Genomic DNA, 21,770 nt, shown 5'->3' with positions numbered 1-21,770 from the left:
ACACCATGTAGGAGCAGTACACACTTACAGTAGCTGGCTACTTATTTAGATTTAGTTTGACTTAAATGAAACTGCCTTAAATGTGCTGTAGTAAACATTTTTTATTCGCACTAATCAATCAACACATTCAGGTCTTTGTATGTCTCAATATAATAGTATTATTTAATTAAATCCATTTCAAATAATCTTTGTCTGAAAATAAAATATGATCCTCAACTGCGTTTCCCCTCGAGTCAGCAGACGGCGATGTGCGTCTTTCAGGCGACCCTGCCTGCGTGACGTATAATCTAGTGGACGGTTCTTCAGAAACAGCTCGTCTACCACCTCCGTAGCTTGCTAGCCAACATAGCCGAAAGATTCAAGCTATTAAAACGCTTTCGGTGTATATTACCGACTGTGTTTTAGACACACCTCTGTCGTATCTACTTGTTAACCTATTTGATGTTACGTTGTTTTGTATTAATCAGCTATAGTAGTTGGCTGGTTAAGTTAGCACTAGTCGCCAATGATAGCTAGCTAGCTAACATCCCTGAACATGAGCTCCCTAAACTACTCCCCTCCTATTAAAGAAGAGGCGGTCGGCTGGACGGAGAAAGAAGCTCAGTGGCTGAACATTGTCGTGAAGGAGGAGAAGGAAGAGGAGGATGTCACAGTAAAACAAGAAGTAGAGGGTGAGGCTGTTACAGTGAAAGAAGAAGAGAAAGACGTTTCAGTGAAAGAAGAGAAAGACGTTTCAGTGAAAGAAGAGAAAGACGTTTCAGTGAAAGAAGAGAAAGACGTTTCAGTGAAAGAAGAGAAAGACGTTTCAGTGAAAGAAGAGAAAGACGTTTCAGTGAAAGAAGAGAAAGACGTTTCAGTGAAAGAAGAGAAAGACGTTTCAGTGAAAGAAGAGGAAGACGCGTTCAGAGTGAAAGAGGAGGAGGATGTTACAGTAAAAGAAGAGGAGGATGCAGTTTATGGAGTGAGGAAGGAAGGGGATATTAATGTCACATTGGTAGAGGTGAAGATAGGGGATCTGATTAACACCAGTAAGTTCAGCATTAAATGTCTTTTTAACTTTGGATATTCGAAGTTGGCTCGTCAATACCTCTTCAACGGAGTGCCCTAGGATGATTACTGATATGTCTAGAATCAGACGACGTAGAGAGCAAACTACCCCTTGTTTTCTCAGTTCCGTTTTCAAAAAGTGACTTAACATATATATTTGAGAAGGGTCTATCTGCTGACTGTAGACTGGGGGGCACGGCATGTAGTATGTCACGTGTCCACACAACAACTTAAGCATTACGAAACTTCTGTTGGATCAAGTAAACCTCACGTAGCAAATATGCCATTCATTTTGTTGTTGACCAAATTCAACATTTTCCACATTGGGTTAATAATTGTTTCCACTTGGATACAACCTACTGTAACCTACTGGCATGGCCTAGAGAGTTACAACCTACTGTAACCTACTGGCATGACCTAGAGAGTTACAACCTACTGTAACCTACTGGCATGGCCTAGAGAGTTACAACCTACTGTAACCTACTGGCATGACCTAGAGAGATACAACCACTGGTATGCAAGCATGAACTTGAACTGAACTGAAGCATCAAGCGTTTGATTAAATAATTAACACAAATGACTTGAGGAAGCCAGAGATCAATTTAACCAGAAGAAAATAACCAACCGACCTGCTGCTGGCCTTCCTAAATTCTGACGTTATGCTCATGAAGTTTCCGGTAAAATCTGCAAACTATTTCCATTTAGAGAGCCAATTTATCTGATCATTTCTACCGATCTTCGTGCCAGTTATGAACGAGTTACAACACCTGTTTGGCCCCGCCACTTCCTGGGTTGGTGAAGAGCGGTATTACATTTAAGGAATAAACCCGAGCCTCACGATCATCACCTGTGGAAGGCAGGGCTTCCAGGGAGCCATGGATTTAATAGTATGTTGTACCTAGTGTCCCTCCTTCAGGGAACAGTAGTTATAGTCATAACATTACGCTTGTCATATGATGAATTTCAACTTAAATACGGGATTTTGCTTTCAGACAGTTTTTTTGTATTCTGAAATGCACTCGAACTATGTATCATTTAGTGGCTCCTTATGTTACGCTGGGAAACAGTTTTCGTGGGCACAAAAATACTAAATCACTGTCTTAAGTACAGAGGCACAAACTCTGCAGTTGTTGAACTGATGTTTGGAGTTAAAGGCGAAATCTGCCATTGTTACATCTATATTTGGACTTTTAAATGGTTTATTTATAGCCATTGATTCTTGAAGAATATAACACATGCCTCATGAGCTTAGTTCAACTGTTGTACCCCATCAGGACCCCAAATCAACTTGTTTAACTCCAATGTCTGGAAACAATTTAAATCAACACTGTATAGCCTCAACATGGTTAAATATATAATGTTGATGTCATGCATAGTCAGTCATTGCATCCATAGGTCTGTTTATGAATTTGAGAGTAGTTACATTTCTCCAGCCCCATCCATCATCTTATTACCAAAACAGTGGTGGAATGACAGCTTTGTTATTGTTTAAACTGCAGATTGGTTGATGGGGATTTTTTAAAGGGACAATCTAGGATTTAAACAGAACAAAATGCCTGCCCTGAGACTTGGTTTGGTAAACAACTGAGGGATGGTGGTTTGAGAAATGTAACCCCTCTCAAATTCATAGAGAAAGCTATTGTAGCCACCGTAACCCAACACCTAGTGACCTCGTCAAGAAGTTAAGACATCTTGGCGTAACAGTTACAAGGTGTTGACTTGACAGTCGCTGGAACCAGGTTTGAGTTCAGCTCAGGTTCTCTCACGTCACCCCGCTCCTCCGCTCTCTCCACTGGCTTCCAGTTGAAGCTCGCATCCGCTACAAGACCATGGTGCTTGCCTACGGAGCTGTGAGGGGAACGGCACCTCAGTACCTCCAGGCTCTGATCAGGCCCTACACCCAAATAAGGGCACTGCGTTCATCCACCTCTGGCCTGCTCGCCTCCCTACCACTGAGGAAGTACAGTTCCCGCTCAGCCCAGTCAAAACTGTTCGCTGCTCTGGCTCCCCAATGGTGGAACAAACTCCCTCACGACGCCAGGACAGCGGAGTCAATCACCACCTTCCGGAGACACCTGAAACCCCACCTCTTTAAGGAATACCTAGGATAGGATAAAGTAATCCTTCTCACCCCCCCCCTTAAAATATTTAGATGCACTATTGTAAAGTGGCTGTTCCACTGGATGTCATAAGGTGAATGCACCAATTTGTAAGTCGCTCTGGATATGAGCGTCTGCTAAATGACTTAAATGTTAAATGTAAGCTCAGGGCTATCCCCTGAATTCACTACACTATGAATACAAGGACTGGCCATCCATGATGTCATAATGATATGACATCAAATTGTTAGAGCTGTTTATAAGTCATTGTTTAATATTCAGCCAATTTGATTCATTACATTACAATTTAACCAGGGTCTGTAGTGACATCTCAAGCACTATATCCTATCCAAGCCACATGGAAGCCCAACATTGACTACCGTTGGCTGGCATGCATAACTTCCAGTGAATGAAGCTTACTGGTGTTCCCCCAGCGTTAGGGCAACCCCATTCCTATTTTAAATTCCTGGAGATTATTGGACATTTTCCAGTACCTTTAGAATTGTCCAGTATCTGTACTGTTTTCTTAGAAGTAGGTAGCAGAATCAATATAGTTAACCATTAGACATATGTGATTGTGCAAAGCTGGATCAACACACCTGGTCATTTTGGGCCTTTGGACAGGAACATTGGTTAATCATTTGGAAGCACCAGAGGCTTGGACTTGTGAAGGCCATTGGACAGGAACATTAGTTAATCAGTTATAGGCACCTGCAATAGGAGTGTGCATGTCTGTTTATTTTTGTGTCATTGCAATGGTCACGCCACCAATAGAATCAATGCCCTAATGTCTGAGCCAATCAGAGAATGGAAACTAAGCAGAAAGAAAAGGGTGGCCAAGGCTAAAGGGTATTAATCATTTACATAAAGGGGAGTGACTATGTTATGCTGTGGGACAGTTTTTTTGTAGTCTGAAATGCTCTCTAACTACGTCACATTTAGTGTCTCCTTATGTTGCGCTGGGAAAACAGTTTTCATGGGCACAGACATCCTAAATAATGTCATAGTTTACTAAATCCAATGGTTCTAACCGAGAGTCACCTTAACTTTAACACCCAAATCGATACTGTCATTATCGCGGTTCTTCAATAATTACACATAATACTTAATACTGTAGCTGTTTAGTTACAGTCACATGTTCAACTATCATCAGCTGATCTAGGAAATCATTTTCTGAATGACAGTCAAATGACGAACATCACGACATGCAACAACAACCAAAGTGCTTCTTCATTCATTACTCTGGTAAAGACAGTTATGCCGTGCTCCACGTTGGATTCAACATCCCTAAAAAAATTGGTCTTTATAATGTGTTATTGTGTGCTTGATTTACAGTAGGGTCTTGTTAGTCTGTTTGGACACAGATATACTTTGTTCCTAAAGTGTAGAGAACTGTTCCTTGATTGATTAGCTATTGTTCAACACACAGAGCTATTTTCCTTTATTCAGGTCATTTAGAATGACAACACATTACAGAGTAGCCTAGTGGGATTATTCACAAAATTATCTGGTGATCAGGTTAGGAAATGTCATGACAAAGATATTTTCCATGTTTCACCTGAAATATTACATGATAGGTCTATGTTGTTGTAAGGTGAAATTATGGCTCCTACTGTTGGTCTATGCTATTGTTAGGTGAAGTGGGGCGGCAAGTGGGTCGGCAGGTAGTGGTTAGAGCGTTAGAGCCAGTAACCGAAAGTTCATAAGATTGAATCCCCGAGCTGACAAGGTAAAAATCTGTCATTCTGCCCCTGAGCAAGGCATTTAACCTACTGTTCCTAGGCCGTCATTGTAAATAAGAATTTGTTCTTAACTGACTTGCCCAGTTAAATAAAGGTAAAATGAAAAGCTATGGGTCCTACAGTAGGTTTATGTTGTCATCAGGTGAAGTTATGGGTCCAACAGTTGGTCTATGTTGTTGTTAGGTGAAGTTATGGGTCCCACAGTAGGTCTATGTTGTTGTTAGGGCCAATTTGTTAAACACTTAGTGTTCAAACCCTCATTGTCAGGCTGATGGCAAAGCTAGCCAAAGAGCATTTTACTTGTTGAAGTGTATAAAAAAAGTATAAAGCAGTCGATTTGCGACAATAACACAAACATATTAAGCAGGAGATTCAAACTAACCTTACAATTATAATCCAAAAGTAATGTGAAATGCACCCATAAGCAACCTGCAAATGGAGGCTATTTTTTTTTTGCTGTTTCCTCGTTAGCAGGGAGGAGTTTCTGCAACCAGATTGTTTCTACATCCATAATGTTGTGACGTTGTATCGGTTAATGTGACAACTGCTGCTCATCGAATGATTAACTGTTTATAATTGCATGATTAAATGAATCGGGCAATTATTAACTCATTAACCTGGGGCACCATGGGAAAATTTGTTTTATTGAGTTTCTACTCAAAGAATTTCAGAATATCGATTTTACAACAGTCGCTAATTAATCAATTTCCTCTACAGTCTCATTCTGAACGTCGCATAATCCATCAATCTGCACAAACCCGAGTCCCACCAATGAGTCTGTACCACACCAATTTTAGTTGATTATTTATTTACTAGCAAGCTAAAATGATATAAGATACACATACACAAAACACAGTTCTTGATTAGAACTTAGTACAACGGGCCAACACACGATGAAGCGTGTTACCCAAAAGGTGGATTTAAAAGAGAGAGTAAAAGAGAAAGTATACGAGAGGAATATACATTTGGGTGCATTTGTCAGCTATGCTTATTTTAACCCTAACCTTGCTCCGAACTGCCGCTCTTATCAGTCGGAATATAATGATGTAATTGCGTGTTGAAGGTCTCCGATGGGGGTTCCTCGGATGTTTCACTTCTCTGGTGTTACTCACTGGTTGTCCTCACGATGTCAGTGTCCTTGTCTTCATGGTCTGTTTCCTCGCCCTTGTTCTGAAAGGGGTCTTCTGAGGACAGCCAGCCCTGTAGCTCAGGGCTCACAGCGTAGGAATGAAAGCAGTGTAGATGCACGATTCGATGGAGAGTGGTGACCGGGTGGTCCTGCTTGAATTCACTCTCTTAGACACAGTTTCTCATCCATAGCATGGATTTGGTAGAGGGTTCCTTTGTCTTCAACCTCCTGTTGCGTTTTGGGTTCATTGACTACTCAGACCTTGGCTGCAGCTCGGGTCACTTAGTTTAGCATGTTAATTCTTAACTCACATATCTTATACCCTCGGGTCAGAAGTGGGTGTTTACGCCTTTTACCAAGTTAAGAGGCTGGAGGTCTGGATTTTACTCAGATCCAATTTGAGACAACTAACTTCACTTTTCATCTGTACCAAAACATTCTCTTTGATTTGGACATTTTCCACACAACGTACAATGTATAAACATCAAGCGTATACTGGGAATAACGAAACAAAAATGACATACATTTTCATATTCCATCTTTCGTCATTACCACCTTTGTTGCCGTTCAAAACTTATTGTCCTAAAGTCCAATTATTGCATGTTTAATTCTCTGAGGCTGGTTCTCCAAAGTGAGAGGACAAAGTGATTTTGCTGCCTTAGATTTACAATGGGCGTGAGGTGTCATAAACCCCCTCCCCCCTCCCCCATCTTCATACCCCTTAATCTCTTCTCCTCTGGTGGGGGTGAGAGATCTCTCTGTCGGATTGTGGTCTCCGGTAACCCGACCAGGACAGTCATGACAATAACTAGCGGCTTCCTCATTAGCAGGGAGGAGTTTCTGCAACCAGATACACTACATCCATAACTAGCGGTTTCCTCATTAGCAGGGAGGAGTTTCTGCAACCAAATACACTACATCCATAACTAGCAGTTTCCTCATTAGCAGGGAGGAGTTTCTGCAACCAAATTGTGTGTGCTTTGCCCTTGTGCCGCAATTTTAGCAAACACAGAAAGTGGCCTATATTGGAGACCAAAAGTCGTCTGGCACATTGCTTGGGGTTTCAACAACTTTAATAACTTATTTCTAGCCTCCAATCATTGATTTTACTACTAATGTGAAAACAAAACCAAATATGACCATTGTTTCTCATTTTAAGACAATTGGCAAATAATTTTAACATTGATTAGATGTCAATTGTTGTACAACATCATGGTTACGCTGTTGGCATCACCTTTTACAGTGGATTCCGCTGTTGTGGGCCTTTTACCATCTGTCTGACTTTGTTGTTCACACAGGAGAGAGACGGGACTACCGTGGGTCCTCTGGGGAGCCTCAACAACCTCATGATGCTGACAAAGCAGAGAAGACTCTCTCCAGATCAGAACACGTCAAGAAACCCCAGCAGAGATCCACAGGGAAGAGAACTCACTGCTGCTCTGACTGTGGGAAGAGATTCACCACCTCATCAGGCATTAAAATTCATCAGAGAATCCACACAGGAGAGAAACCTCACGGCTGTGATCAATGTGGGAAGAGTTTTACTCAGCTAAGCAGCCTGATATTGCACCAGAGAACACACACGGGCGTGAAACCGTACAGCTGTGATGAATGTGGGAAGAGTTTTACTCAGCTAAGCAGCCTAATATCACACCAGAGAACACACACAGGCGAGAAACCTTATAGCTGTTCTGAATGTGGGAAGAGTTTTACTCAGCTAAGCGGCCTGATATCACACCAGAGAACACACACAGGAGAGAAACCTTATAGCTGTGATGAATGTGGGAAGATGTTTACTAGGTCTAGCAATCTGACTCTACACCAGAGAATACATACAGGAGAGAAACCTTTCAGCTGTACTCAATGTGGGAAGAGTTTTACTAAGCTAAGCAACCTCATATCACACCAGAGAACACACACAGGAGAGAAACCCTATAGCTGTGATCAATGTGGGAAGAGTTTTGTTCAATCTAGCTATCTGAAGATACACCAGAGAAGACACACAGGAGAGAAACCTTTTAACTGTACTCAATGTGGGAAGAGTTTTATTTTATCTAGCCTTCTGACAGTACACCAGAGAACACACACAGGAGAGAAATCTTATAGCTGTAATCAATGTGTGAAGAGTTTTGCTACATCTGGGCAGCTGACAATACACCAGAGAACACACACACAATAGAAATCCTTTAGCTCTAATTGAAGTGGGAAGAGTTTTACTCTGTTAAACAGCCTGGTACGACACCAGAGAACACACAGGAGAGAAATATCTTAGCTGTAATCAATGTAGGAAGAGATACTCTGATAAAAGTTATCTGATCAAACATCAGAAAATACATGTAGTTGTTTCATGATATCAATGAAATCATGTCACAATGTAGAATGTTTTACATTGTAGTAGGAGTATTTTAATGATGTCACAATGTAGAAGCCTAAATGTTTGCCCCTTTATCAATTGATTTCAACATGATATAGATATTAGCCTCAGGGGAAAAATCCAGGCTCAGAATTGAAAGTTGAGTTGTGTTACACTTACCACGTTGATGACCTACTTGAATCAAAATGCAACACTCCAACATGTAGCTAGCTGTTTTCTTCAAATTGTCCTCTATCCAGTGATGTACACATTACTCCCAGATTCCGTGGGGTTTTTGAGCTGTTAGTTTTAACAGGACTTGCAACCTCATCTCCCTCCTTTCGCAGTTGATTTCAACATGATATCGATGAGTTATGACACATAAGTGTTGCATTCCTTTGTTTAGCGACCCCTAAATTAAAATGCATCACTCAAATGTAGCTGAATGTCTTCTGCAGGTTGTGCTCTAACCAGTGAGGTAAAAGACATCTCAAATGTCCATGTGTTTTTTAGTTGTGTTAGTTTCAACAGCACGTACAACCTAGTCGATATTAGTGATGTATTGCTACTTGTCAAAACAACAACGTTTCTGGTGCTTGTGCAGTTTATATGGTGCTTGTTTAAACAAATACAAGTAATATGATTATTGTGTCAGATGATTGTGGATATTGCACATTTTATGTTTAGGTTTTCAATTTATCCCAAACTGTTTCTGCATATTAGTTATTGATTTGGACAGGTTAAAACTGTGGTTTGACATCGGGATATCCCTCCTAGCAAAATGTCATTGAAAAGATGTTGAAAAGAAGACTATGCCCGAAATATGTATTTTCGGGTAGTTTTTTCAGTGACTTGAAAATAACTTAATTTCAATTTACTTGCAGGTAGCCTAGTGGTTAGAGCGTTGGGCCGTAAGCCAGAATTTGTTCTTAACTGACTTATTTACATTGACGGCCTACCAGGGTATAATAAATGGGTCTATAATCAATTTTATTAACAATCTTACATCACTCCAGTATTTCTTGACAACGCTCAAGTGCTAATTGTCTTTATGCCACTACTGATGAAGCATGACTCAAATCACCTCATATTTCAAACATCCAGCCTGACAAAAGATACATGTTTTATTATTCCATGCCTCACCATCAAGTTAATTATTGCCAATTGCGCTGCCATCTTGTTAGAAGTTAACATTTTATTTTATTACAATGGTTCAATTGGATTTCCATTGTGTTCAATGGTGTTATTTGCCCCCTAGTGGATGTTTTTGGTACTTAGAAAGACTTCGCAAACAGGAAGTAGAGAATTTGTTCTGCACGCATAGAAGCAGCTTCAAACAACGCTACGGTGCAGGTCTTTCAATGTAGTTATTTCTTGCCACGCTTCAGCCTTGGAAAATATTTGTTTGTAAGTTCGATTCAAGCATTTAGCTAATGATGATAATCTTGTCATTGATAGAGTTGCTTACATATCAATGTTGGTTGGTTGCATTTACTCACAAATTGCAATGCCTTTAATGTATGTCGTTAGCTGTATTACTTTGCTCGTGCGTCATGCAAACGAATTGTAAAATATACAATACTGTAGTTTTGTTACTGTTTCTAGTGTAATATGCTTTGTTATTCTACATAAATGGTTGTACATTATTAGAGTAATGAAAGGAGCCAATTACCATATGAATAACAATTAGCTATATGGTTTGGCATCATGCCAGATGCATGGTACCTTAGCACGTGCTTTGTATTTATGCAACTTCAAATGTATAATGTACAGCTATATTATGTCGGCGTGAATTGAATACTAAAGTATATTATTTTCTGTATTTTGCAGTTTCACAACATAAACGTTTTCAATATATTCATTCAAGAAAAGTCACGCCTTGGGAGTTTTATTGAAGACTTAGTTGTTAGCTATCTGTCTAGTTTTGCATGGGAACGCAACTCAAGGGCAGAATACCAATACATATTAACAAAGGGGTGTACAGTTGGTTTTGATATTTCATATTTACAATTATGTAAGATTTAGGAATCATAGTTATTCATGCAACCAACATAACATTTTTGGGTACAATTATATTGACATTGTTACCCTGCTTTTATATCCAACAACGTGCCTATGGAGAAGCGAGAGAAGCTCCGCAGTGAGGTGGAAAGTTACTATGGATATTGCGGGAGTTGGTTGCTGATTGTCTCAAGGGTGGGCAGTCAACAAGTTTTGCGTTTAGCCAGTGCGTTGCCATGGATCACAATTTATTTTGACTGCACGTTTTTCCGTATTGGAGGCAAGGTTTTTGGGGGCTCTTTCCAAGGGGACGAGAGTTCTAGAAGCTAGTGAGTTTTAGGATTCTATTGAAAGAAAAATGATTCATTATTTAGAAATGTGTTTTTTAAATCTTGTTTTTAGTTGTTGACAGTGTTTATTGTAGTTGATTATGTGAAATGGAAGTTGTTTTCTGTCGGGGGTGAGCAAACTTGTCCAACAAAAACATAGCATATATTTGTTGTTAAAGGGGGAAGGTGTTACAGGCTTTGGTCTTTCCATTTATGTTTTGAGGTATAGCTCGTTAGCAGGTAGGGTGCACTGATTGAGGTCACCTCGTTAGTCAGTATGTGTTACACCTCTGCTGGCTTGTCCGTCTAGTTAGTGGGAAGGTGTTTCACCTGAACTGGTCCAGGTTCTATTTAAGAAAGTCTGGATGAAAATAAAATCTAATATAACTCAAACGGAAAGCATTTGCATTTTTGTGCAGTCCAGGCAGTGCTGAGAGGGATAGTTTGGCCTGCTATTTGTTCTGGTTCTGGTTGGATGTCTTGATAGATGTGGAGAGTCAACACCTTTAGTCGATCCACCTTTTTGGTTTGCTTCCTGTTTTTAAGTTGGGTGTGGGTTTTTCTTTTGTTTCCCTCTTCTTTGGCAGATTTAGTGGGTCTCATGGTGGGTGTCTTTTAGGTCCCAGTTGTTGTTACTAGTCAACTTTCAGTGGGCACTGAGAGCAAAACTTCAACATTATGTTATAATACTTTTATTGCATCAAATGGTGTTTAAAAAAAAAACTAACATCAAGGCGGTGGCCCGTTCCTGTAGGTTCATGCTCTACAACATCCACAGAGTACGACCCTGCCTCACACAGGAAGTGGCGCAGGTCCTAATCCAGGCACTTGTCATCTCCCGTCTGGATTACTGCAACTCGCTGTTGGCTGGGCTCCCTGCCTGTGCCATTAAACCCCTACAACTCATCCAGAACGCCGCAGCCCGTCTAGTGTTCAACCTTCCCAAGTTCTCTCACGTCACCCCGCTCCTCCGCTCTCTCCACTGGCTTCCAGTTGAAGCTTGCATCCGCTACAAGACCATGGTGCTTCCCTACGGAGCTGTGAGGGGAACGGCACCTCAGTACCTCCAGGCTCTGATCAGGCCCTACACCCAAATAAGGGCACTGCGTTCATCCACCTCTGGCCTGCTCGCCTCCCTACCACTGAGGAAGTACAGTTCCCTCTCAGCCCAGTCAAAACTGTTCGCTGCTCTGGCTCCCCAATGGTGGAACAAACTCCCTCACGACGCCAGGACAGCGGAGTCAATCACCACCTTCCGGAGACACCTGAAACCCCACCTCTTTAAGGAATACCTAGGATAGGATAAAGTAATCCTTCTCACCCCCCCTTAAAATATTTAGATGCACTGTTGTAAAGTGGCTGTTCCACTGGATGTCATAAGGTGAATGCACCAATTTGTAAGTCGCTCTGGATAAGAGCCTCTGCTAAATGACTTAAATGTAAATGTAATGTTAAATGTTTATGCAACAGAATAGAGGGTACTTAGAACTATTGCGTCTGTGTGTTCTACTGAGGATGGGCATTCCAGAGCTTGAGTTAATGTTTCTGTTCTATATGGTACCAGGGAGAGGTGACCTCAGGGCCAGACCCTGGTCTCTACACAAAGAGTACTGTTTTTACAGCAGATGCTGTCTGCTGAGAATTATAAGTATCTTTCATACAAATCTAAACCTTGTCACCCGTTCTAAACATCTGTTGTTGGTCATGTAGGTTGAAAGGGGTGTATCTTGGCTGTAAAAACCTTTGTACTTTTGTATCGTGGCTCTCAACGAATCATCTGGGCGTGATTTGTCGACCATCCATCATTATCGTAGAGCATTCAATTGATTCAATTTATATTTGTGTGTTGTATTGACCTGCTCCCTTATTAATAAGTGAATAAATATTTAAATTGAACTCTGACTTGTGTGGTAACTTTGTCTCCTCATTTGATATTAAAGAGATTAACCACATTTGGCGATGGGGATGTTAATCTTCACTTGGTGACCGCTCCTGACAACCCAGGTAAATCATGCACGAGGGATCCCTCAAACATGGGATCTCAGGGAGACCACACTTTGGGAACGGAGCAGATGGTCCCACCTTTGTTTTGAGAGGCAGCGAGCCGAGTGGATACCACATCTCAAACGTAGTTAAAAATAATAATAATGACGAGCGAAACGCTTAAAGTGGAGTTTTTAGAAAATCCTCAAAGGCTCTGAGTGTGTATTCCTGTGTGAGGGGTGCACCTTGGAGGTGTAAACAGGGCCCAGTCAGTAGGCTCTGAGTGTGTATTTTGGTGTAAACGGGGCCGAGGCAGCTATCTGTGTGAACTGGATGAAAACTAGAATCTGTGTTTACTAGTGAGGACCATTTATGATATAGTATAAGATAGTAAGGTGCACCTGTAATTTTTAAAACCTGGACCCCATTTTAGAAGTCTTGAAAGATGTAAATGTATGAGTGGCATTATCCTAGGAACTAACCATGAGATAGAAATGTGAAAATATTCCTGCAGGTTAAAATATTGTTGAAAAACAACTAATTGATTAGGTATGTTTGGGAATAGCATTGTGACTGATATGAGAGTTGTGTGAATGTGGAAATGAGTCTTAATCTGACGTTTGGATAGTAATATATAGAAATATGCTTACTCAGATTATTGAAATTTGGATAATAAACTGGGTGATATTTTAGAAACCAGCGGAAGGTCTATAGTTCCTGGGAGGCTTGATTTTTTTTTTTTTTACCGTGGTCTCTGGGAGGTTAGAGAACCGTTGATGATCCCATGGTCAATGTCTGGGTATTTAAAAAAAAAGATTATTCTGCTGGGTGTATGTTTCGAGAGCTGCTTCTTAGCTATGGAGACTCCTTGAAAAAGCAAATTGAATGGTTTTCGTGAGTACCTAAGAATTTCTTACGTTTTATATGGATTCTGTGAATATATGAAAATGTGATGAATTGTATGTGCCGAGTGATTACTAATGATTACTAGAGATTTGATAAAGTAAAACTGGGAATATAATTAAATACAATTTAAACAACCCGTATATAGACAAACGTAGGTTTTAAGTTGGTATCTTTAATGGATAATTTGATAAAGATGAGGTTTAAGCATTTTTAATCAGTCTGCAAAGTCTGGGCAGTTGTCTCAGAAACTGATGGGAGTGTGTCCACTTTAGGGTAAATTACCCTAAGGATGAAACTATAAAACGCTTATTGGATTTTCTCCGTCCAGGTACTACATTTGAAATAAAACTGCCCTTAAGGCCTGTGGGGGTCTTCCCAGTATGAGAGGAGTTGCTAGATTTATTGAATAAACCTTTTTCCATCAAGTTAGAGTGAACCAAAGTGTGTGACTAACTGTTGATGTTGAAGGAGCGTCCCGTCCACTAGATTATACGTGACGTGGCAGAATCATGTCGCCATCTGCTGACTGGAGTTGGTATCGCAGTTGAAAAAATACTTTCAGACAAAAAAGCAAAAAAGTTATTTGAAGAACCTTTTGTGGGAACCCCTATAAGTTATTTGAAGAACCCCTTATCATTGTTCCATAAATAACCTTTTGGGGTTCCTTTTTTAACTCCCTGTCCACCCTCCCTCCATTATAAAAACATAATAATGTTGACAATATTGACTTAAATAAAAATGGTTTATTTAGTGGCACCACGAATGTGAATTAATATTTACAAAACAATTTACCAAACAAAACACATTACAAAATTGCAACATTTCTGCAGACATGTCAAACCATAATAAATAATAAAATTTCTTTGTAAAGTGCTTTTCATGACATTTAAAAAAAATCCAAAATAATGATGTACAATAAAAACAAAATACATTAAAAATGAATCATCGGTAAACTAATAACATTGTAGACTTGATGCTAAATACAGATTTTTCAGCTTTAGTGTGTATATCATATTCACTTAGTTATGTTAGGAAGTTTGCCATCTTTATGACCAGCCCTGGTAACTTCACCCAACTTCTCTTATCCCCAGAACAACATAAGTGTTTTTCTGACATTTTTGGGAAATTTAAGGGAAAATAAAAAATACAGCTCTAGCAGAGCCCCAAGTCCCATGGAGACGTCCTCGAGGTCGTGGATGTTCTCCCCGTCAAAGGCCAGCGGGATTTCACTCTCATGGTGAAATGGTTTTCCGCCGATGTGCAGTAAAGGAGTGAAGAGCGGTGAAATCTGTTTCAACAAAAGTAAGAAAAAAATAATACACATACAAAGAACATAACAAATGTTCAGCTGTAGTTTTATATAAGCATGCACACTTATGTTTATGAAGAAACAGATGATTGGTGCATAGGCATGGACATAAAGGCCACTCGGGTCCTCTTTGAAGAGGTAGGGCAAGAGCAGAATCGCTGATGTGGTCTCCAGTCCTAGTAAAGCATTGATCTTACTACACTTGCTAATTTTATTACAAAATACATTAGAGAAAGGGAAGGAAAAAGAGCAAATACCTCTTCTGTATTGTCCTTCAGGGACTGTCAAAATAGCAGGATGATGTCCTCACCCCTGCCTCTCTACCTCTGCTAGTTCTTGAATTATCGTTTTGTCAATATCCATTCCATGGACTTGATTCATTTCTGAGAAGATCTGAAAAGATCATTAAGATAATGTAACGTTTCCAATATGGGATAGTATTGTACATGTAACGTTTCCAAAATGGGATAGTATTGTACATGTAACGTTTCCAAAATGGGATAGTATTGTCCATGCAACGTTTCCAAAATGGGATAGTATTGTCCATGCAACGTTTCCAAAATGGGATAGTATTGTACATGTAACGTTTCCAAAATGGGATAGTATTGTACATGTAACGTTTCCAAAATGGGATAGTATTGTACATGTAACGTTTCCAAAATGGGATAGTATTGTACATGTAACGTTTCCAAAATGGGATAGTATTGTACATGTAACGTTTCCAAAATGGGATAGTATTGTACATGTAACGTTTCCAAAATGCGATAGTATTGTACATGTAACGTTTCCAAAATGGGATAGTATTGTACATGTAACGTTTCCAAAATGGGATAGTATTGTCCATGTAACGTTTCCAAAATGGCATAGTATTGTACATGTAACGTTTCCAAAATGGGATAGTATTGTCCATGTAATGTTTCCAAAATGGGAAAGTATTGTACATGTAACATTATGCCCCCTTGTGAGTTAATAGTATTGCATTCTGTAGCAGGCTATATAAAGAGGAAGACCTCCATTGACGATTCAGTTCGTTGTAACATCTCGCCTGGACAGGTCACCATCGTTAGTTAGTTAGCTAGTTCATTATCACAAAACTGAGAACTGCTCTAGATTGGAAACTTACGTTAATGAGTGTAAAGCCATGTTGGCTTTATGGAAACGATAAACAATATATGGGAACGAATATAGTTGAGGGAAATAATCCAAACCTAGTTATTATTTCGAGACATATTCAGAGCCAAACATCAACCCAACTTATCCTTTTAACTGTTGTCGCATCCAAACTTGTCACCATCGTTTTCAGTTGTAATTGCGAAGTTTCCGGAAGAAGTCCAGCAACAACGGAGGTTCCTCGATGAACCCACCTTCTAACATGTTCTTTGAAGAACCTTTTGGGGCTGTTTTTCATTGACCAAGAACCCTATGGTTCTTAGGGGATCTCAGAACAACTCCAGTTGAACCCTGTATTTTTAGAGTTGTAGTCAGATCCATTTACTCTCAGATTCAAAACATGCTGATTAGCATCAAGGATCAAGTCAGCTGCTGCTGCTCCAACACAGTATGAGGTGAGAAGGTGAACTGATGTCGAATCATAATAATTAAGTTAATTAAAATTAATTAGTGAAACTGTTAAAAAAGAGTATATGGCATATAAGAAACATCATGGAATATTGTACATCATATTAGCATCAACATACATTATTGTTTCATTCAATTTCACATAATAAGGAAATTTCATATTTTCAAGTTCAGAAGTCAGAACCCATCACCTGCTATGTTAAAGAGACAGAAGAATGCACAATGGTCAATGCTATCCGGGATCTTTGGGACATCCCTACCCTAAACCCTACCTTAACCATTTTAAATGTCAACTTCAACAGGCTAGTGATGTCCCAAGGATGTATCTCTTGTTGAGGGACTGGTTAGGAAGAACACTTCTACAGCCAGAGAGGTGAGGTCACACATGGTTTAGATAGTAAATATTTATTTCCCCTTAGGGGTTCATCACGTCAGCAAAAGGGAATATGTTCCACCATCTATGTTTATTTACATTAGTGCAAATTGTCCACTGATGTTGGTGTAATTTCTCACCCCTTTTGGCTGTATGAAAGTTCATTTCCCCTCAGGCACACACATTTGTTCTTTGATATTATGAAGGTAATTTGTGTGCAATGTACTTTTCCCCACATCTCTTTATATTGCTTATGCATATTTGGTGGCCTGACTATGTCAAAGGCCCATCCTGGTTGTTCTGAACCTAATGCAGCTTAGAGTGATCAGATGACAGAAGTCATATTTAGTTGATAGGTGTAACTGAGGACATAGATGCTCCATATCCATTACTTTGAGAGTTTTATATAATATGACTGAATGTGTTTCTTTCTGTGTTGCAGGGGCAGTCAAGAAATGGAATGGCAAGGCCACAGAACATGACATAAGCAGAGCTGTGGGAGACCACCTCAAGCCTCTGGTAGAGCCGGGGGTGGTGTTTACCACTCCACCACGCTGGAAAAGTGGGATTGATCCGTTTGTTTCAGTTTTTGCAGTAGTTGAATCCTTTCACATGGGATTGATACTGATTTTCATACTAAGAGGGATCAAGAGTCTGTCGATTGGTCGGTCATTGGGTTCATTTGTTGAAATCAAATCGAGCTTTATTTGTACAGCACATTTCAGACATGAATGCAACACAATGGCTTCACAGGAAAAAAACAAATGAAAATGAACAGAAATATTTAGTACACAACAAACAGAAGACTAATGATCACCCTAAGAAAATGCCATTGATTAAAATATTAATTGGATGCAATATCCAAACCCCAAAAAAGAAAAACTCACACCAAACTTAAAGACAGGAAGCAAACCAAAAAGGTGGAGCAACTAAATGCAACACTTATTTTTCATCACTCATCGATATCATGCTAAAATCATTTGTCCGAGAGGAGAGAGATGAGGTTGCAAGTCCTGTTAAAACTAACAGCTCAAAAACCACACGGAATCTGGGAGTAATGTGTACATCCCTGGTTAGAGGACAATTTGTAGAAAACAGATAGCTACATTTTGAAGTGTTGCATTTTGACTCAAGTGGGTCACCAACATGGTAAGTGTAACACAGCTCTTTTTGTGTTAGTCACTTTTTGTTAAATCACATAAATAGTACTCTTCCATTTCAGAGCCTGGATTTTCCCCCTGAGGCTAATATCCATATCATTTTGAAATCAAATGATAAGGGGGCAAAACGTTTAGGCTTCTACATTGTGACATTATTCAAATACTCCTACTAAAGTGTTAACATTCAACATGAATTCATTGATATCATGAAACAACTCCTTCATATATTTTCTGATGTTTGATCAGACACCTTTTATCAGAGTATCTCTTGTCACATTGATTACAGCTACAAGGTTTCTCTCCTGTGTGTGTTCTCTGGTGAATTTTAATGCCTGATGAGGTGAAACTCTTCCCACAGTCAGAGCAGCAGTGAGTTCTCTTCCCTGTGGATCTCTGCAGGTGTTTGAGGTGTTCTGATCTGGAGAGACTCTTCTCTGATTCTTCAGCATCATGTGGTTATTGAGGCTCCCCAGAGGATCCACAATAGTCCTGTATCTCTCCTGTGTGAACAACAAAGTCAGACAGATGACTAAAGGCCCAAAACAGAGGTAATCCATTGTAAAAGGTGATGCAAACTGCGTAGCCATGATGTTGTACAGCATATTTATTTCCCCTTAGGTACTCTTATTCTCCATTGACTTTACCGTGTCACAAAACTTTTTGGAGTTAGAGCTACAGGAAGCAAATTTCTGTTTGAAAAAGCTAGCCTTTGCTTTCCTAACTGACTGTGTGTATTGGTTCCTGACTTCTCTGAACAGTTGCATATCGCGGGGACTATTCGACGCTAGTGCAGGACGCCACAGGATGTATTTGTGCTGGTCGAGAGCAGTCAGGTCTGGAGTGAACCAAGGACTATATCTGTTTTAGTTCTACATTTTTTGAAAGGGGCATGCTTATTTAAGGTGGTGAGGAAATTACAATTAATGAACAACCAGGCATCCCCTACTGACGGGATGAGGTCAATGTCCTTCCAGGATACCCGGGCCAGGTCGATTAGAAAGGCCTGCTTGCAGAAGTAATTTTGGGAGCGTTTCACAGTGATGAGGGGTGGTCATTTGACTGTGGACCCATAACGGATGCAGGCAATGAGGCAGTGATCGCTGAGATCCTGATTGAAAACAGCAGAGGTGTATTTGGAGGGCAAGTTGGTCAGGATAATATCTATGAGGGTGTCCATGTCTACAGATTTAGGGTTGTATCTGGTGGGTTCCTTGAAAATGTGTGTGAGATTGAGCGCTATTTTCACCTCCGGATGAAAGTAAACTTGGTAGATTTGGATAGAAAACACTCTAAAGTTTCCAAAACTGTTAAAATAATGTCTGAGTATAACAGAACTGATATGACAGGCGATGTTCTATGTTCTGATGGCTAGCATCTGATGAAGGTTCTAGCTGTAAGGTCTAAAAGAAATAGCAGATCCATATCATATTGGTTGAGGCGGGTTGCCGGAAGGTATATTTAATTTAAATGAAAAAGATTTATATATTGCAATATATTTAAAAAAGACGAAACAAACATACCATTTACAACAAACACGTCTTCATGCTACGCCATCTTGGATTACAAGATTGGATCAAGCAAACTCTGAAATTATTTAGTATTTCGGTGCCCATTAAAACTGTTTTCCCAGCGTAACATAAGGAGCCACTAAATGATACATAGTTTGAGTGCATTTCAGAATACAAAAAAACTGTCAGACAGCTAGATCCCCTATTTAAGGTGAAGTTCATCATATGACAAGAGTAACGTTATGACTATAACTATTGTTCCCTGAAGGAGGGATACTAAATGAAACGGCCCCTGGCAGACCACCCAGACTTGACCCTACAAGACGCACACCCAATTATGCATATAGAAGTAGGACTAGTCTACCTGGCATGCACACAAATGTAGGCCTATAAATGTGCCCATTTGGGGATGTCTGTTAGTATTTCTGATTGTTTTAACGCACCACCACTAATGAGTTGTGGAGCTTCTCAAAGTAATGCTTTATTCACCTCAAACAGCAAATAAACAAAGTCTAATCCAAATCAATTGCAAATGAGAATAGTTCCTCAAAGTATTTTTGTAAAATATTTCCAGCTCTCACCCTTTTGATAACCACTCGGCATAAAAGGGAAACATGTAATGCTCTGATCCAGTGGAAATGTCATAAAATACCTGATTACTTCTTATCCTTCTCACAAATAGCCTACAGCTGTGTCTGTCCAGAACTCACTGGAGCAGCAAACTGAGAGCCTAGAATATTTTATACAATGTTGCAAGCTTGCTATCTGAGTTTCCTGACCCAGTTGATACAATGTTTCAAGTTTGTTGTAGACAGGCCATTTGCAGCCAATGTGATTTCTAGGATATTTTCTACTTGCAGAATTTAATGTTTTTATTTGTTGGTTTTATGTAGGCAATTTATTTTTTACATAGTTGGTAATGGCAATAAAAGTTACTTTTAGATATCTATAATTTTCATTTAGATTTAGATAGAATGTATATTAATCACAGACAATGACTGAGATACTATTTTAAATTTAAATGAAACTGTTCCAAGAAAATGTGCATATGAAAATCATAACTGGCACACAGATTAGCAGAAATGTTGAGATAAATTGGCACTCCAACTGGAAAAGGTTGCAGACTGCTGGTGTAGTCTATTACTAGTCTAGTACTCTATTTATCTGTAGTCTATTAGTCTATTACTGCAAACTTCAGGAGCAGAACGGCAGAATTTACAAAGTCCAGCAGCAGAGGGGGGACTCCCTCTGGTCAGGTTGCGTTGACGAGCGGCTCCCCCTGGTCAGGTTGTGTTGACGAGCGGCTCCCCCTGGTCAGGTTGCGTTGACGAGCGGCTCCCCCTGGTCAGGTTGCGTTGACGAGCGGCTCCCCCTGATCAGGTTGCGTTGACGAGCGGCTCCCCCTGGTCAGGTTGCGTTGACGAGCGGCTCCCCCTGGTCAGGTTGCGTTGACGAGCGGCTCCCTCTGGTTATGACTTCGAGTCATTTGTGTGTCTTAATTATTTAATTAAACAGAATGCTTAACTTCACTAGGGCAGGGGGCATCATTCGGAATTTTGGATGAAAAGCGTGCCTGCTACTCAGGCCGAGAAGCTAGCATATGCACATAATTAGTAGATTTGGATAGAAAATATAAAGTTTCCAAAACTGTTAAAATAATGTCTGTAAGTGTAACAGAACTAATATTGCAGGCGAAAACCTGAGGAAAATCCATCCAGGAAGTACTATTATTTTGAAAGGCTGTTTTTGCATTGAAAGCCTATCCACCATACAAAGACTTTGGACCCAGTTCACGATCTCTATGGCTTCTTCTACACGTGGCCAGTCTTTAGGCATTGTTTCTGGCCTTACTCTGAAAAATGAGGGAGATACAGTACTTTCAATGAGTGGACAGCGGATATTTGCAGCCATGAGCCCAGCGCGTGATCGGGAGCGCGCATTTCTTGTTTAACTTTTCGATTGACAAACTTTTGTCCGGTTGAAATATTATTTAATATTTATGACAAAAACAACCTGAGGATTGATTTTAAACATTGTTTGAAATGTTTCTACGAACTTTAATTGTACTTTTTTAAACATTTCGTCTGATGTTGACTGTGACTTTTGATTACTGATCTAAACGCACCAACAAAACGGAGGTTTTTGGACATAAAGAGGGACATTATCGAACAAATTGAACATTTATTGTCTAACATGGAGACCTGGGAGTGCCACCAGATGAAGATCATCAAAGGTGAGTGACTAATTTTAATG

At 39.9% G+C, this 21,770-nt stretch overlaps 1 protein-coding gene, 1 long non-coding RNA gene and 1 pseudogene across 2 annotated transcripts; all 3 read left to right on the top strand.

Moving 5' to 3' along the window:
- The window catches only part of LOC123992334, a 66,189-nt pseudogene extending 56,357 nt beyond the window's left edge, over nucleotides 1-9,832 (top strand).
- LOC123992331 (gastrula zinc finger protein XlCGF17.1-like) lies at nucleotides 536-9,116 on the top strand. Its single transcript, XM_046293485.1, has 3 exons — nucleotides 536-603; nucleotides 853-1,028; nucleotides 7,316-9,116. The coding sequence occupies exons 1-3, from the start codon at nucleotides 536-538 to the stop codon at nucleotides 8,194-8,196; spliced, it is 1,125 nt and encodes a 374-aa protein (XP_046149441.1). The 3' UTR covers nucleotides 8,197-9,116.
- A 6,214-nt stretch (nucleotides 9,833-16,046) lies between the features above and the next one.
- LOC123993147 lies at nucleotides 16,047-18,219 on the top strand. Its single transcript, XR_006831375.1, has 3 exons — nucleotides 16,047-16,463; nucleotides 16,779-16,849; nucleotides 17,292-18,219. It is a non-coding gene; the product is annotated as an uncharacterized LOC123993147 (long non-coding RNA).
- The last annotated feature ends 3,551 nt before the right edge of the window (nucleotides 18,220-21,770 follow it).

This window comes from Oncorhynchus gorbuscha, linkage group LG13 (genome assembly GCF_021184085.1).
Source record: "Oncorhynchus gorbuscha isolate QuinsamMale2020 ecotype Even-year linkage group LG13, OgorEven_v1.0, whole genome shotgun sequence".
NCBI classification, from domain to species: Eukaryota; Metazoa; Chordata; class Actinopteri; order Salmoniformes; family Salmonidae; genus Oncorhynchus; species Oncorhynchus gorbuscha.
This window is presented reverse-complemented; position numbering and strand designations above follow the sequence as displayed.